This window comes from Rhinopithecus bieti, unplaced genomic scaffold (genome assembly GCF_001698545.2).
Source record: "Rhinopithecus bieti isolate Rb0 unplaced genomic scaffold, ASM169854v2 scaffold_13704, whole genome shotgun sequence".
NCBI lineage: Eukaryota > Metazoa > Chordata > Mammalia > Primates > Cercopithecidae > Rhinopithecus > Rhinopithecus bieti.
This window is the reverse complement of record NW_016808231.1, coordinates 5,098,676-5,116,457: the sequence shown is the minus strand read 5'-3', so window position 1 is coordinate 5,116,457 and position 17,782 is coordinate 5,098,676. Positions and strand designations below refer to the sequence as shown.

General features: G+C 43.5%; 1 protein-coding gene across 1 annotated transcript in view; it reads right to left on the bottom strand.

The window, feature by feature from the left end:
- Positions 1–17,782, bottom strand: part of CREBBP (CREB binding lysine acetyltransferase) — a 164,873-nt gene that overhangs the window by 120,835 nt on the left and 26,256 nt on the right. The window contains 1 exon segment of the mRNA XM_017886365.1: positions 11,876–12,588. Coding sequence (XP_017741854.1) covers positions 11,876–12,588 — 713 coding nt within the window.

The window sequence follows — 17,782 nt, the reverse complement described above, 5'->3', positions numbered from 1 at the left end:
AGTATTCATTACAGTAACATGATGTACAGATTTAGAGTCTAGGAGCAACAGGGTATACTATATAGCCTAGGTGTGTAATAGGCTAATGCCATCAAGGTTTGTGTAACTACTCTATAATGTTCCTACAATAACATAATCACTTAAGGATGCATTTCACCCCCATCATTAAGTGACGCATGTCTAAGTTACTCTTCAAGATGGTCACCTGGGAGATACGTCAAATAAAAATCTTTACTGTTGTTATCATGCCAAACATTCATTCAGTTTGTGTTACAGAAAATAATCAGCCACAAAGTTAACTGGAAATACTACTCCAATTTGACTTTAAAAAAGATACATGATTATAGATAAAAGACTGGTAGAGAAAACACCAGGAGTATATTTTCTTTAGTGCTAAGTATGACTGGGTGATAGGCTTATAGGCAAGATTTTCTTTTCTAGACATTTCTGGGCTAATTTTGTGTAACAAACATCAACTTTTTAAAACTTGATACAGGATTTTGATCTGTTGCCCGGGCTGGTGTCAAATTCCTGGCCTAAAGCAGTAATTCCACCTCTGCCTCCCAAGTAGCTGGATCACAGGAATGAGCCACCAAGCTCAACAGCTATTTTTACTACCAAAAAATGTTGTCAGAAAACATTTGAAAAGCAGTCTCATTATCACTTCAAATGTTTTGTGGCTATCTCAAATATTTTATGTGGCAAGCACCTCACCAGTTCACTACTCGATATTCTCTGGAAGGTTTTCAGTAAACCTATGCATATACTAAGAATGTTACATACATCATCTCATTTAATTGGCACGCAATTCTGTAAGATAGAGATTATTATCTATTTTTAACTGATAGAACAATTCTCAATGGCAGCTACTATTATCCTCATTTAAAAGCCAAAAAGCCAGGCGCGGTGGCTCACGCCTGTAATCCCAGCACTTTGGGAGGCCGAGGTGGGCGGATCATGAGGTCAGGAGATCGAGACCATCTTGGCTAACACGGTGAAACCCCATCTCTACTAAAAATACAAAAAATTAGCCGGGCATGGTGGCAGGTGCCTGTAGTCCCAGCTACTCGGGAGGCTGAGGCAGGAGAATGGCGTGAACCCGGGAGGCGGAGCTTGCAGTGAGCCGAGATCGTGCCACTGCACTCCAGCCTGGGTGACAGAGCAAGACTCTCGTCTCAAAAAAAAAAAAAAAAAAAAAAAAAAAAAAAGCCAAAAAAACTAAAACCAGAGAAAATTTTTAAACAAGTTTCCCCATAGTTAATAATTAGTGAAGCCTGGGATGTTAACTGAGGCAGCCTATTTCAGACCCACGCCAAGCTTGAAAGCCAAAATTAGCCACTGCATCTGCAGAAGGCAGTCTGAGCTGCTGCTATTCACTACTGCTGCTGCAGTAATCATATACTAATATATTGTGTTTCAATCCATTTCAATATAACATAAGCAATCTGTATTTAATTAGAAAGTTTTAAAAAAGAAATTCGTAAGGCCAGGTGAGTGGCTCACATCTGTAACCCAGCACTTTGGGAGGCCGAACGGCAGGCGGATCACCTGAAGTCAGGAGTTCAAGACCAGCACTGCCAACATGGTTGAAACCCCGCTCTACTAAAACACAAAAATTAGCCAGACTGCTGAGACGTTGATGAAGAACCTTAGTAACTTGGACTATCAACCCTAGTACCAAATTCTCTTCCCCATCTACCAGAGGCTCACCCCAACAAACGCATACTGGAGGCAATGATCCTCAGGGAAATCAGACGACGAACTTGCTTGACAGGATAGATGAAGAACACGCTGTCTATGCAAAAAGAAAGGATGGCAATGAGACACCTGTTCTTGGCAGAGTTCCTAGGCCCTTGAAAAGAGAACTAACAAACACTGGGCTTAGGGAGTTCAGAATGAATCAAGAAGTGGACATTTCAGATGTGCTCCAGTTTGCTGCATGTGTTAAACAGATGGAGTACTTTGAGAGTGCTAGAATAGGGAATTACAAACTAGCACTTCAGCCATTAAACCTGTATTCTTGTAACTTTTTTTTCTGCTGGTAATTTTATAGCAGGTTGAGAAAGCTACTCTATGCCTACAACCACACTCATATACCAAAAATTTTGATGAGTTCTGACGGATGTATTTTTCTTGTATCTTTTTTCTTTCTACCATGATGCTAGTGACGTATAATGGATCTGTTGTAGTTTTTTTTTTTTTTTGTTGAGGACGGAGTCTCGGGCTTCTTGCCGCCAGGGCTCTGAGTGGCTGTGGCCAGATCTCAGCTCACTGCAAGCTCCGCCTCCCGGGTTCACGCCATTCTCCTGCCTCAGGCCTCCGGATAAGCTGGGACTACAGGCCGCCCGCCAACCTCGCCCGGCTAATATTTTTTGTATTTTTAGTAAAGAGACGGGGTTTCACCGTGTTAGCCAGGATGGTCATCGATCTCCTGACCTCGTGAGCCGTCCGCCTCGGTCCCAATGCTGGGATACAGGCTTGAGCACCGCCGCTCCGCCGGGTCTGTGTAGTTTGAACGTATCTGAGTAACTTCAGTATACTTCAGCTCTACTGTTTGACTCAAAGAAGCCAAGAGGACGTAAGTATCCCCATGTGTTTAGAAGCCCAAAGTCAGTGAGATGAAACCCAACATCGAGAATTTGAAGCAAAGTCATTTGTGGGTAAAGAAAGCATCGGGTAGTTTGGCTAGAGTGTAATACTAACAAAAATTTGGGTTGCAATGAGAGGAAACTTTGTGCTCTTCTTACAATTTTCAGTACAAATAAAGGTGTATATAAGATAATCAATTTTTTTTTTTTGAGACAGACTCTCATTCTTTCACCCAGGCTGGAGAGGCTCACTGCAAGCTCTGCCTCCTGGGTTTACGCCATTCTCCTGCCTCAGCCTCCAGAGTAGCTCAGACTACTGGCGCCCGCCACCACACCCAGCTAGTTTTTTGTATTTTTAGTAGAGACGGGGTTTCACCATGTTAGCCAGGATGGTCTCGATCTCCTGACCTCGTGATCCACCCGCCTCGGCCTCCCAAAGTGCTGGGATTACAAGCTTGAGCCACCGCGCCCAGCCGAGAATCTATTTTAAAAAAAAAAAAAAATCAAAAAAAATTGGCCAGGCATGATGGTGCACACCTGTAGTACCAGCTACTTAGGAGGCTGAGGCTGGAGCACTGCTTGAGCCCAGGAGTTCGAGGCTGCAGGGAGCCATGATAATGCCACTGCACTCTAACCTGGGTGACAGTGAGGCCCTGTCTCAAAATAAATAAATAAAATTAGAGATTTCCAATAATCTACCCAAAACAGAGAAGGTAGATTAGTCATTTCTTAGTCAACTTGGTTCTACTAATTCTTTACTGACTATATTCTGCTAATCTATTCCTTTAGAGCACAGATTCTCAGAGTGTGGTCCCTGACCGCCACAATTAGGGTCACCTGTGAGCTGGTTAGAAATGTAAATTCTCAGGTCCCAGCCAAACTCTGCTGAATCAGAAACTTAGAAAGTTGGAGGCAGAAATCTGTCTTGACAAGCCTGCAGTGACTCTGCTGAATGTTCAAAGTTTGCGAACCACTGCTTTACAGTATCTGACCATAATGATGGCTGAGTCCTGGGAGCTGATCTAATTTAAAACCTTTACTCCAGGAATACCTCTAGTCAAAAATCAAGCCCTGTGTTTTCTGACCACTTTCTAAAAAAGACGAATATTCCAAAAACTTTATTCAAAAAATAAGCCCTAATCTGACCCCCTGTGAAGATGGATTACCATACAAACTATTTTGAACACATTTCAGATTTGTTAGTTAAAAGAAAGTACTTAAAAGATTTCTAAGGTCACAAAAGCAAATTCTTATTAACCGTAAAATTAGAATGCCTCCGGACCCCTTGACCCGAAATTATACCTTCCTCTTTCTACCAGCTTCTGACTTCCTTCTGTCATCTCTGTGCCGAGCAACATCTCTCAACACCTGTAGCCAGGAGAGAGAGTGTCTGTACGGCTTCTAAATCCCACCTAAACTGATCTTTTTTCCTTTCTTTCTAGAGGACAAGTGTATGAGTTATTCTTAGTAGAAAACGAGCACATGCTCCCCTCGTAAGACTACATGTTAAGTTTGGCTACTGTCGAAATAGAGCAATTGTTTTATTTTGTTTTTTTCTTTAAAAAAGTCTTATCATGCCTTCTATCACAATAGTAAGCAAAAGAAAAAAACAGGCTGGGCGCGGTGGCTCAAGCCTGTAATCCCAGCACTTTGGGAGGCCGAGATGGGCGGATCACGAGGTCAGGAGATCGAGACCATCCTGGCTAACACAGTGAAACCCCGTCTCTACTAAAAAATTCAAAAAACTAGCCGGGCGTGGTGGCGGGCGCCTGTAGTCCCAGCTACTCAGGAGGCTGAGGCAGGAGAATGGCGTGAACCCGGGAGGCGGAGCTTGCAGTGAGCTGAGATCTGGCCACTGCACTCCAGCCTGGGCGACAGAGCGAGACTCCGTCTCAAAAAAAAAAGAAAAAAACAGTAATATCATGTATTGTTAACATTGCCATGTTGTCAACACGGGTCGTGTTTTTCCTATTGTAAATATTTTAAGAGTCACATAAAATTAGAAATGAGATGGCCGGGCGCGGTGGCTCAGGCCTGTAATCCCAGCACTTTGGGAGGCTGACGTGGGCAGATCACCTGAGGTCAGGAGTTCAAAACCAGCCTGGCCAACGTGGTGAAACCCCGCCTCTACTAAAAATACAAAAAATTAGCCGGGCGTGGTGACAGGCGCCTGTAATCCCAGCTACTCAGGAGGCCGAGACAGAAGATTCACTTGAAGCTGGGAGGCGGAGACTGCAGTGAGCCGAGATCACGCCACTGCACTCCAGCCTGGGCAAAAAGAGCGAAACTCCATCTCAAAAAAAAAAAAAAAAAAAAAAAAAAAAAATTAGGAATGAGAAAAGGAGAAATAATCACAAACATCAACAATGACAAAGAACTGCACACATTTTTGCACAGCTTTAAGTTAACAAATTTTAAAGACTAGATGAAAAGAATTTTCTACTAAAACAGAAACTGCAAACCTCACAAAAGAACAGACGGCACTGCGTTAGTGTTAGCAGTCCCCCGGCCAGACCGTGTGGATGCAAAAAAAAAATAGCCTGGTTCTGCCACTCACTGGCGGCCTCCACTTCTTAATCTGTAACATGGGACTTGCCTACCTCCTATTTTTTTTAAAAAAACAAAGATTAAAAGTTAAGTATCTTTTAGTTTTCTCAAAATCAAAGCAAATTTAGACTTTACTACACAGAAACTATATTGACCTAAGAGACTACTAAAAGCCTAAAAGAGCCAATGCCAATATTTACAGAAAATAGCGATAAAGTTGTTGTCAAAGTTTTTTTTTTTTTTTTTTTTGAGTCAGAGTCTCACTCTGTTGGTATGCCTGAGTATAGTGGTACGATTCTGGTCCACTGCAGCTTTGCACTCTTGGGCTCAAGCGATCCACCTGCTTCAGCCTCCTGAGTAGCTGAGATCACAGACATGTGCCACCATGACCGGCAAATTAAAAAAATTTTTTTAAAGACAGGGTCTCCCTATGTTACCAGGATGGTCTTGAACTCCTGGGCTCAAGCAATCCTCCCACCTCAGCCTCCCAAAGTGTTGGAATTGCAGGTGTGAGCCACCACGACCAGCACTGTTGTCAAAGATCTTCAGTCACTTCCTAGAAAAAAAAAAGGCTTCAGACCCACATTACTGTAAGGGTGAAGTCTCAATTCTTCATGGAATAGATAAGTCCAAATTAATTTAAACTGCTTCAGAGAATAAATATGAAAGACTTTCAAACTCTTTTGACCAAGTTAACATAACACTGATATAAAATTGACAAAGCACAAAAAGAACTATGGATCAATTTCATCACTTATAAATGAGAAACAAAATTCTAAATGAAACACTAGCAATTAAAACTCAGCAATACATTAACTTTTGATTTTAAAATTACAGAGATGGTTCAATTTGATATTATAAAACCTACACAGATGATCTGTCACATAAATAAACGGAAAGTGAAAAATCACAGGGTTATCAACATAGGTAGGTATCAAAAAGAAATCTGATAAAACCTAACATTTAGATTTTATCATTTATTTTATGAGGAACAGATTATGCCCCAACTTTAAAAGAAATATACTACTGACTGCAAACCAAAGCTCACATTATTCTTAATAATAAAACACTAGATACACCTCCATTTAAGTAGGATACGAGACAGTGATGCCTAAGAGCATAAACACTGGTAAAAATATTGGCAAGGAGAAAACAAGAGTATCAATAATGCAAAAGATGACTATCTCCTTGGAAAACCCAAGAGAATCTCCTGAAAGCATATTAGAATAATTAAGATAATCCCACAAAGCAGCCAGATTATCAGAGTAGCATATGCATAACATCTTTCCTATATAAAAATAGCCAGTTAGATAATGAAATATAACTCATCACCAACAGCAACAAAAACCCCATGCCTCCAGAAATAAACTTAGTGAGAAAGATTACACAGACAAAGAAAACCACACTATGCTTTCAAGCAACATAAGACCCCCAGAAAAGATAATTCGCATGTATAAGACGACTCAGGAAGTCACAGAACTGTTAAAATGTCACATCCCTCCTAAAATGACTTATAAAGTTGCACTGATTCTTCTAAATTCAAAATCCCAAAGATTTTTTGTTTTTAAAATTTGAAAAAAAAAAAGTCCTAAATTTATCTAACACAATGGGGTTCTCAACCCTGGCTGCCATAAAAATCATCTGAGGAACTACACACTATATGAATGCTTCTATCATATCCTCCAGATTCTAACTAATTGCTCTGCAGTGGGGTTCAGGCATCATATGTTTAAAAGCTCTCCAGATAAATCTGATGAAGTATAGACAGAGTTGAGAACCACTTGTGTGAGAAATAACTAGTGTGGTCATATACTAAAATTCATCACACAGCTAAGTTAATACATATCTGGCACAGCAACAAGCAAAGATCAATGGAACTAAAGAAAAGAGCTCAGAAATAAGACCCAAATCCTACATATCTGAAAAAATAAGGTATATACCAAAAATAGCACATCGTTGTAAGTGGGAGAAAAGATGGATTATCGATATCTAAATAAATGGTACTAAGATGATTGTAACATGAAAAAATATATACTGCTGGATCTCTGTCTCACTCCTTATGCCAAAACAAGTTGAGTTAAAGATTCAAGGAGGCCAGGCACGGTGGCTCAGGCCTGTAATCCCAGCACTTTGGGAGGCCAAGGTGGGTGGATTGCTTGAGCTCAGGAGTTCAGGACCAGCCTGGGCAACATGGCGAAACCCTGTCTCCACAAAAAAAATACAAAAATTAGTCGGGTGTGGTGTTGCGTGCCTGTAGTCCCAGACACTGGCGAGGCTCAGGCAAGTGGATCACCTGAGCCCAGGAGACGGACGCTGCAGTGAGCCGAGATCATGCCACTGCACTCCAGCCCAGGCAACAAACTGAGACCCTATCTCCAAAAAAAAAAAAAAAAAAAAAAGTCAAGTAATAAAGAGAAAAATAGAGGAAAATATTTCATAATTTTTTAATAAGAAAAGTACTTCTAAAATGTGACATAAAACCTAAAAGTCATGAAGGAAATAAATGGATAAATGTGTTTCTATACAAACTGAAAACATACACTAGGTAAAAACATTGTAAACCTATGTGACCATATTCCTGGTGAAACAGACTATGGTAAATAACAAAGGGGAAACACACGTTTTAAGAGACTTCAGAATATAAATTAATGAGAAAAAAATGACAAACAATTCAAGAGAAAAATGGACAAAGATTACGAACAATCAGTAAAACACAACTGTCAGTGACTTTATGAAAAGCCACACTTAATAAAGAAGACAATTTGCTTAACAGAATGTCAAGTAAGTAAAAGGATGGTAATATTCAGTGTTGGTCAAGATCTGGATAGAGACTCACCCACTCTTGGTGAAGGTGTAATTTGCACAATATTTCTGAAGAGTATCAGAGATTATCTATGCTTATTTAAAAATCTCAGTATCTTTTAATTCAGAAATTCCACGTCCAATAAATTATCTAGCAGATATGGTCACTCAGCTGTACAAAGATGTATGTACAATGAGTTCAAAGTAAAACTGTGAAAACAGAAAGACACTGAGAATAACCCACATGCTCAACCTACATGGCACAAGTCCTTAAATTATGATACACCCAAATCAGGAATTCCTATTTTACCTGTGAAGAATGACTGACAGCTACACGGAGCATGGAAGAATTTCCAACTTGTATTGGTAAGCCACGGGTGGGGAGAGGAACATCTACACTCACAGGAAAATGTTCTGTAATGCTACTCTTTATGTCTGGGGAGATAGCACACACATGCCCACACGCCTCTCTCTACGTCTCTATATGCATACACCATCTCTAGCGGGACAGATAAGAAATAATAGTTGCCTTTGGTGAGAATTTAGGAGAACCAAAATTCAAGAATTAAGGATTAACTCTTTGGTTCTTACCCTTACATTATTTTTATGGTTGTCTGTTGTTAAATCATGTGCATGTTTACTTTCTAAAAACAAAACTTTTAACAAGTCTGTGACCCATTAATTTTCCTTTTCAGAATCTAATCCATGACATATGTGGACAGGCATTGTTGTACTTGTGAAAAGTCAGAAACAATCCAAACGTTCATCCTCAGAGGATTAGATCAATAAATTATGATGCATCATATAATGGAATACTTTGCTATCACTAAGAAAAAAAAAATCTCTGTGCAGTGTCACGGAAAGCCATCTAAGGTACACTGTCAAATAAAACAGCAAAGTACTTATGTAGTCCGGTTTCATTATGTATTTTAAAACTTTATCTGTAAGGAGGATGCTGCTTTTTTCCTACTATTTTAATTATTTCATAGGATGTACTTCCTGTGTAACAGTTCTTAAAACAAAATTATCTTTTAAAAAAAGCGCCTTTTCCCTGTGCATTTTAAAATCTAGTTGGCTCTGCTATCATAAGGTTCTAGAGAGGGAATAGGTTAAAATGGACTTGTCTCTTGTTCTTACTTTCTGCCCACCACCACTTGGTCCTTCATTCCACCCAAAGGCCATGACACATCGTTAAAAAATGCACTCTACCCACCTCTAGTGGGCTGCTTTGAGATACCTATAGGAAACAAGAGACAACTGTCTCCAGCATGCTAAAGTGAGGCTCACTTTCCAAACAGTGACATCCACGAGTTCCTGTCTGAAAGAAAGACCACTCTGTGTAAAGGAACCCCAGGATGGAATGAAAAGCCTGGGTGGACAGAGGAGCATGAAATGTTACAGGTGTAATCAGCAAAGTCCAGCCTCTGGAAGACACTCCCCAGCATAAACAGCAGACAACAACCAAAACATGTTTCTTCAATAAATAAACTGTAAGGATCCCACAGACCAACACATAACAGATTCTTAACAGGCATATCAACTGACTGAAATGTAGATTTTGAGTAAAAATCTGTAAAAACTAATTACAGGCTAGGCGCAGGGGCTCACGCCTGTAATCCCAGCACTTTGAGAGGCCGAGGCAGGCAGTTTGCCTAAGGTCAGGAGTTCGAGACCAGCTTGGTCTCAACTCTACTAAAAATATAAAAAGTCGGGTGTGGTGGCAGGCGCCTGTAATCCCAGTTACTCGGGAGGCTGAGGCAGAAGGATCACTTGAACCCAGGAGGCAGAGGTTGCAGTGAGACCAGATGGGGCCAATGCACTCCAGAGCCTGGGCAACAATAGTGAAACTCCATCTCCAAAAAAAAAAATAAATTACAACATATGAGACCACTGGAAACGTGGCTATTCTGTGGATACTGTATGACATGAAGTTACTGTTAAATTTGTTAATATGTGACAACGGCTTTGTGTTTAGGTCTACAAAGTCTAACTTCTACATACATGTTATCAAAAGCTCTTGAAGTTCAGTCCAGGGTCCCAGCCCTTTCAGGGGAACCATGATGTCAAAACTATTTCCATAAAATACTAAGACATGATTTGCCTTTTCCCTCTCATTCTCTCACAAGAACACAGTAGATCTAGTTTTCTAGTTACTTTGTGATGTGTGATGCCACTGAGCTGGACGGATAATGAAATGTGTTTCAAAATTCTGTTTTACTATTTAACACAGTAAATATTGAGAGGTATACTGCACATATTAAAGAAATCTCTTTGGGGTCCTCAGTAATTGTTAAGATTATTCAGGAGTCTTGACATTAAAAAAAAGTTTGGGAATCACTGCTTTATACCATTATGTCGACTTCGTGTGATTTAAAACTCTCCAGAATAGACGGAGTTTTAAAAATGGGTAGTAAGGAGTAGAGTGATGACTGAATTAGGACGAGGAACAAGGATCAGATCATATCTCCAGGAACCATAAACCCATGAGAAATTCCTTCTCAATCGACTCTAAATGACACACTCATACAGACTCTTCTTCAAATGCCAGGTACAAGTAAAATTTAAGTTCACGTTCCCCTCTACTAACATTTCAAAAGAGACAAATGCAATTTAAACACTGAGAATTACTCCACCTTCATTTCTTAAGTTAAAAAAAAAATCCTCTCCTTGTTTCCGACAGTCACAGGGCTTCGGACCCATCACCCAACGCTCTCATCAACCTTGTGGGGAAACTGTGTTCTACTCTTATTTCTCCCTCACTCTTACTTGGGACTAAACAAATCCAAAGAACAACCCAAACTGATTTTCTGTTCTGGGATGTGCGGAATTCCACTGCCTGAAGGCGTGCCTGGTTGCTGCCGCTGAGAAGCCTCTGGCTGCAGAGCATCCACAGTGTTTGTCACTTCAGTGGGAATAGGCGGCAATTCATTCTCTGCACACCTCCCTGTCAGCCTTGGGCTTTTCCAGCTGTCTCACATCTATCTAGGCATATGCCTTCCCCCTTCTCCAACTGCAGTTCCTACTCTAGAAGGCAGCTGCAAATCCCAGTCCAGGCCTTTTCCTACCCTAGCAGAGCTCTCGGCTGTGTGTGTGTGTGTGTGTGTGTGTGTGTGTGTGTGTGTGTACTGGGGGGATGTGGGTGAGCTTGGAACCACCGGGAGGCTGCTGTTGCTGCCTTTTTTTTTTCTTAAGAGGGTTTCGCTACAGTGCCCAAGCTGGTCTTGAACTCCTAGACTTGAGCTATCCACCCACCTCAGCCTCCCAAAGTACTGGGATCACAGGCATGAGTCACTGCGTCCAGCATCCATCTGGAGGCTTCTTAAAGCTCAGGCCCCACCCCGAGTTTCTGAGTCAATAAAGAAGTATGCATTTCTAACAAGCTTCTAGGGGATGCTGCTGCTGCTGCTGCTGCTGCTGGTCTGGGGGACCCCACTTCAAGCACCACTGCACTAGGGTTTCCTCTGGGACCCGAATGCCCGCGCCTCTCCCTGGCTCTGCCACCTCTTGCTTGTTAACACGGCAGAGAGTGAGCTGACAACCCTGGAACACAGCTTTCTCATTCAGTGAAATGGACACTGTGACAACAGATACTTCACTGGGTAGCCATAGAGGAGCACACAGACTAACGATCACCTCCTCAGTGGGCGGTACAGAGGCGGGAAGCAATCTTTAACAGGTTCATGGACACATTAGGCCCTGTATTTTCCAACTGCCTGACCTGCAAGCTATCCTACTTCTTTAAGAATTCTCATTTTAAAGACAGAAATGGTGCAGAGATCTTTAACCTAGAAAGAAATCTGTCTCTTCCAAGTATGAGTGGCACGTGGAGAGCCCAAGAGGAGAAACAGGAGTGGGCCACATGGTCCCATTTTACGCATTACTCAGAGGGAAAGCCCGCGGTTAGGTAGGAAGTATTGAAAGTGCATCAGCTCACTTACCTTGGCCATGCCTCCTGCCTGTGCGGTGTTCAGTCCCGCGTGACCAGTCATTTGCGGGGAAACCTGCGTTAGGGTCTCGGCCAGCACGCTGCTCGTGGCGCCCTGCATGGCTGGAGTAGGGTATGGCATTCCAGCTCCCCTTCCTCTGCCAGCAGCCCCAAGAGATCCATTCATGACTTGCGCCTGCCCTTGTGAAGCCTGATTCATTAAGCTATGGCCAGAGTTACTATTGAGCAGGCCTGGGTGGGTCTGGTTAAAGTTAGCATTCATGCAGATACCAGGTCCAGTCTGTGACGTGGCAGGGCTGCTAGTTGCCAGGCCCACTTGCTTTTGTGCTTGCGGATTCAGTGCTTGCGAGGCAGGGGGGGTGGGCCCAGAGGTGCTGGCTGCCTGTTTGGGCAGGCTGGGGGCTGAAGAATCTCCCTGGCTCAGAGGGCTCTTGCCCATGGCACTGAGGCTGGCCATGTTCGCACTGTTCGGCTGCCCTTGAGCCTGGCCACCCAGGCCCTGCTGCACAGGGCTGCTGGTGCTCACATTTCCTATTCCTGGGTTGATACTAGAGCCGCTGCCTCCTCGTAGAAGCTCCGACAGTTGTTTATGTTTGGAAGCAGCATCTGGAACAAGGTTCCCACTGTTTAAAAGGCCTAATTCTCCTCCATTGGGTATCAGCTCATCAGGAAGATCATTTTCCAAGTCAAACAATGATCCAAAATCTAGAAATTAAACAGAAATGGAAATGAGAAACTAGGCAACCTTAACAGCTCTCCAACTGCCATGTTTCTATGATCTTAACCTAATGGGGCATTCAGCACAAACACTAGCATGTCTTAAGAGTCATGTCATTAGCCGGGCATGGTTGCGCATGCCTGTAATCTCAGCTACTCCGGAGGCTAAGGCAGGAGAATAGCTTGACCCCGGGAGGCGGAGGCTGCAGTGGGCCAAGACCGCACCGTTGCACTCCAACCCGGGCAGCAAGAGCAACACTCCGTCTCAAAAAAAAAAAAAAAAAAAGAAGTAATCCAAAAGATTTTACAAAGTTTTATTGGGGAAACTAAAAAAAGAAAAAAATATCCTTCAAATTCTGAAGACAAAAGAAAGTTAAACAGATGAGGACAGCCCTACTAGATTACCATAATAGTGTGGTGTGAGGGCAAACCCAGATATACAAATTAAAAGAAACAATGGGAAGCAAATTCACTGAATTATAATTTTATAATTTAAAATGCTTTAATAATGCATGGTGTGGACGCAGTGGCCTCCACCCTATAATCCCAAGCACCTTGGGAGGCAAGGTGGGCGGATCACAAGGTCAGGAGATCCGAGACCATCCTGGCTAACACGGTAAAACCCAGTCTCCTACTTAAAACAAAAAAAATCAGCCGGGCGAGGTGGCGGGCGCCTGTAATCCCAGCTACTCAGGACGCGAGGGCAGGAGAATGGCGTGAACCGGGAGGGGAGCTTGCAGTGAGCCGAGATCACCAACCACTGCACTCCGCCTGGGCGACCAGAGAGACTCCGTCCCCCAAAAACCAAAACCAAAACAAAAACAAGGGCCGGGCGCGGTGGCTCAAGCCTGTAATCCCAGCACTTTGGGAGGCCGAGACGGGCGGATCATGAGGTCAGGAGATCGAGACCATCCTGGCTAACACGGTGAAACCCCGTCTCTACTAAAAAATACAAAAAACTAGCCGGGCGACGAGGCGGGTGCCTGTAGTCCCACCTACTCGGGAGGCTGAGACAGGAGAATGGCGTGAACCCGGGAGGCGGAGCTTGCAGTGAGCTGAGATCGCGCCACTGCACTCCAGCCTGGGCGGCAGAGCCAGACTCCGTCTCAAAAAAAAAAAAAAAAACAAAACAAACAAAAGAAAAAACAATGTATGTGTGTAGAAAAGTAACTGGGCACTGACTTGGATGAACAGCAATTTAGGGACAGTAAAGTCAATCTTACTTTTTTTTGTTTTTTTGAGACAGAGTCTCCCTCTGTCGCCCAGGCTGGAGTGCAGTGGCGCGATCTCGGCTCACTGCAAGCTCCGCCTCCCGAGTTCACGCCATTCTCCTGCCTCCGTGTCCAGAGTAGCTGGGATTACAGGCCCCCGCCACCACGCCCGGCTAATTTTTTGTATTTTCAGTAGAGACGGGGTTTCACGGTGTTAGCCAGGATGGTCTCAATCTCCTGAAGTCGTGATCCACCCGCCTCAGCCTGTCAAAGTGCTGAGATTACAGGCGTGAGCCACCGTGCCCGGCCAATTACATTATTTAAAAGTTAAAATACAAAAAATAAACTAGCTTTAATGCAAAATGAAATCAGTGATTTCTTAAAGTGTTGAAGCTGCAGGAAATGATAATAAAGACACACACAGAAAATACGAAGAGTTGAAAATAAAAGAAAATAAAGAGACTAAAAGTATTTGTAGTATATGAAAAGGGTAAATGTCAATCACACAGGAAGATGAGAAGCACACTGAGTCCCGACTATAAATGGACAAAGGACATAAGCAGGTCATCACCCCAAGGGGAGATAAAACACTAAACAAAATAATCCATCCTTCCTGATAAGGAAAGAAATGGGAACTAAAACAATCCCTTTTTTCTGGTCCCTTTCAAATTAACTTTTCTCTGAAGCATGGTCTACACATGTCATCTCTACCTTCTCATCTCCCACGTACTCTAACCCACGATGGCCAGGCTATTCATGTATGTGCAAAGGAAGAGGTATGTAGAAATATGTTCATTTTAGTATTATCTGTAGCATCCCAAAAAAAAAGCACAAAAAATACCTAGAGGCAGTTTTTCCTAGTGGTTATAGAATCTAGACTGGGGCTGCCCACACTGGACTCCAGCTCCCCCCATTCATTAGTGATGTGACCTTGGTAGGTTACTCAGCCTTTCTTTGCCTCAGTTTCCTCATCTGGAAACTAGGGGTAACAACGGCCCCTACACCTCATAAGGCTGTTGTGAGCACCAAATGAATAAGTAAGTGTAAAACACGACTGGGAACAAACAGTGCCTGTGGGTGGTAAATGCTAAGTACTGTGTATTATTGTTACTGCTATCCATAACACGAGGTGTAATAAGCTGCTGCATAATACTTTAAAACTTCAGGCCGGGCGCAGTGGCTCATGCCTGTAATCCCAGCACTTTGGGAGGCCAAGGTGGGCAGATCATGAGGTCAGGAGATTGAGACCATCCTGGCTAACACGGTGAAACCCTGTCTCTACTAAAACTACAAAAAATTAGCTGGGCGTGGTGGCAGACGCCTGTAGTCCCAGCTACTCGGGAGGCTGAAGCAGAAGAAGGGTGTGAACCCGGGAGGTGGAGCTTGCAGTGAGCCAAGATCGCGCCACTGCACTCCAGCCCGGGCAACAGAGTGAGACTCCATCTCAAAAAAAAACAAACAAAAAACACCATACCATACATCAGCCAGGCACTGTGGCTTATGCCTATCATCCCAGCACTTTGGGAGGCTGAGGTAGGCAGACCATCTGAGGTCAGGATTTCGAGACCAGCCTGGCTAACATGGCAAAGCCCTGTCTCCTCTAAAAATACAAAAAGGAGCTGGGCGTGGTGGCAGTCACCTGTAATTGCGACTACTCGGGAGGCTGAGGCAGGAGAGTCGCTTGAACCTGGGAGGTGGAAGTTGCAGTGAACTGAGATATCGCCATTGCACTCCAGCCTAGGCAACAAGAGCGAAACTCCATCTCAAAAAAAAAAAAAAAAAGAAAAAACTAAAACATTTTTTCTGCATGGTGGCAGACCCTAATGTCTGCTTACCCAATACCCCTGGCCCCATGCTGCTGGCAACACCCACATGATCTGAGGTGGCTCCCTGGGAGGTTCCTCTGAGGAAGGGCAACACCTTTCCTGGCCACAGGAGGGGGAGTGACCAGATAAGCCCACTACCATGATCACATTCTCCTTTGCAGGTGACACAATCTCAGCTAAGGGAATCTGAAGGTACACTGAACCAGGACCATTGTGGAAAAGGTGTTCCTTCCTAACAGTAAGGGATGCTCGGAAAGAAATCTCCCTCCTCTTCTTCACTACATCTCGTCATGGGCGGCTGACAACCACCCTGTAGCCAAGAGAGCAGACACCACTTGCATGCTAAGAATGGCTGTAGCCAAAAACACAAACACCTGGGGTGGGTAGATCATCTCTGAACTGCTGAGTGATGCAACAGTGGTACTTTCCCACCTTCGAACTTCATGTTATGCGAGAAAATACACTTACTATCATTTAAGCCATTTTAGCCAGAGTTTCACCCTTACCCTAAACCTAACAGACCCATCATGTCTTTGGAAGAAGTTCAAACACCTTCTCATGGCATGTGAGGCTATCTTTTCGGCCTTCCTTTACAGGACACCAGATGCCTCCTACTTTCCAGCCACAACACTAAGAGCTGGCACATGCATTGGGAATCTTTCTTCTTGAATCTCTCTCTCGTTCTAAAACTCACCTCAGTTCCCACTCAGATTAGACACAGCAACTAGGAAGACTTTGGGCTGCCCCTGCCCAACCGAACAGTCCCTCTTGTCAGTCTAGAAAATCATGTCTAACACACACTTGTATCTTCCCACCTGTCTATAAGGAATGAGGTGTGATTTAGGAGTGTGTACATGCATGCAACAGTTTTTGAACAAAAACTGAGACTGACAGTAAGCTGTAGACAAAATGACACTGTTCTCCTAAGTACTTCAGTACGTATCTCCTAAGAACATCCTCTTACATAATCACAGTATGCATGTGCAACTCAGGAAATGTAACACTGATACAATACTGAATATACTGCCCTTACTCAAATGTTGCTGGTTGTCCCAATAATGCTCTTTTCACATCTGTCTCTTCAAAATGACATGTCCTATAGCCATGAGATTACAAGATCCGAGATCTAATTCAGGATCATGGTGCATTTAATTGTCATGTCTTTGTCGCCTTGTTTAATCGAAAAAGGTTCAAAGGTTCCCTGGCCTTTGTCTTTCTAACTGACATTTTATTATTAATTAATTTATTATTATTATTATTTTTAGACAGAGTCTAGCTCTGTCACCCAGGCTAGATGGAGTGCAGTGGCACAATCTAGGCTCACTGAAACCTTTGCCTCCTGGGTTCAAGCAATTCTCCAACCTCAGCCGGAGTAGCTGGGATTACAAGTGTGCGCCACTGCACCCGCCTAACGTTTCTATTTTTAGTAGAGGCGGGGTTTCGCCATGTTGGCCAGGCTGGTCTCGAACTCCTGACCTCAGGAGATCTGCCCCCCAAGGCCTCCCAAAGTGCTAGGATTACAGGCGTGAGCCACTGCACCCAGCCGTAACTCACATTTTTGAAGAATAGAGGCTAGCTGTTATTGTAGAAGGTCCTTCAATTTGGGGTACCTCCTCATGGTTATAGGACACGTCATTCTGAAGAAACAGGAATCTGATCCCGGATACAGCAGACAGCTCCATGAGGGCACAGGGCCTGTACCTGGTGAACTAGGACTCAACATGCTTCTGAGGGTCCCAATTCATAGTTTTTATGCTATTATGCTATCCTAAATTTGGAGATTCACTGAGGTGTCCAGATACAAAGACTGCACAATATAACATTTTATTAAAAAGTCCTCTCAGGCCAGGCACGGTGGCTCACGCCTGTAATCCCAACACTTTGGGAGTCCAAGGCGGGCAGATCACGAGGTCAGGAGATAAAGACCATCCTGGCTAACACGGTGAAACCCTGTCTCTACCAAAAATACAAAAAAAAAAAAAAAAAAAAAAAATAACCGGGGCGGGGGGAAAGGGGCCGCAGGCCCCGGCTACTCGGGAGGCTGAGGCAGTAGAATGGTGTGAACCTGGGAGGCGGAGCTTGTAGTGAGCCGAGATCGCGCCACTGCACTCCAGCCTGGGTGACAGAGAGAGATTCCGTCTCAAA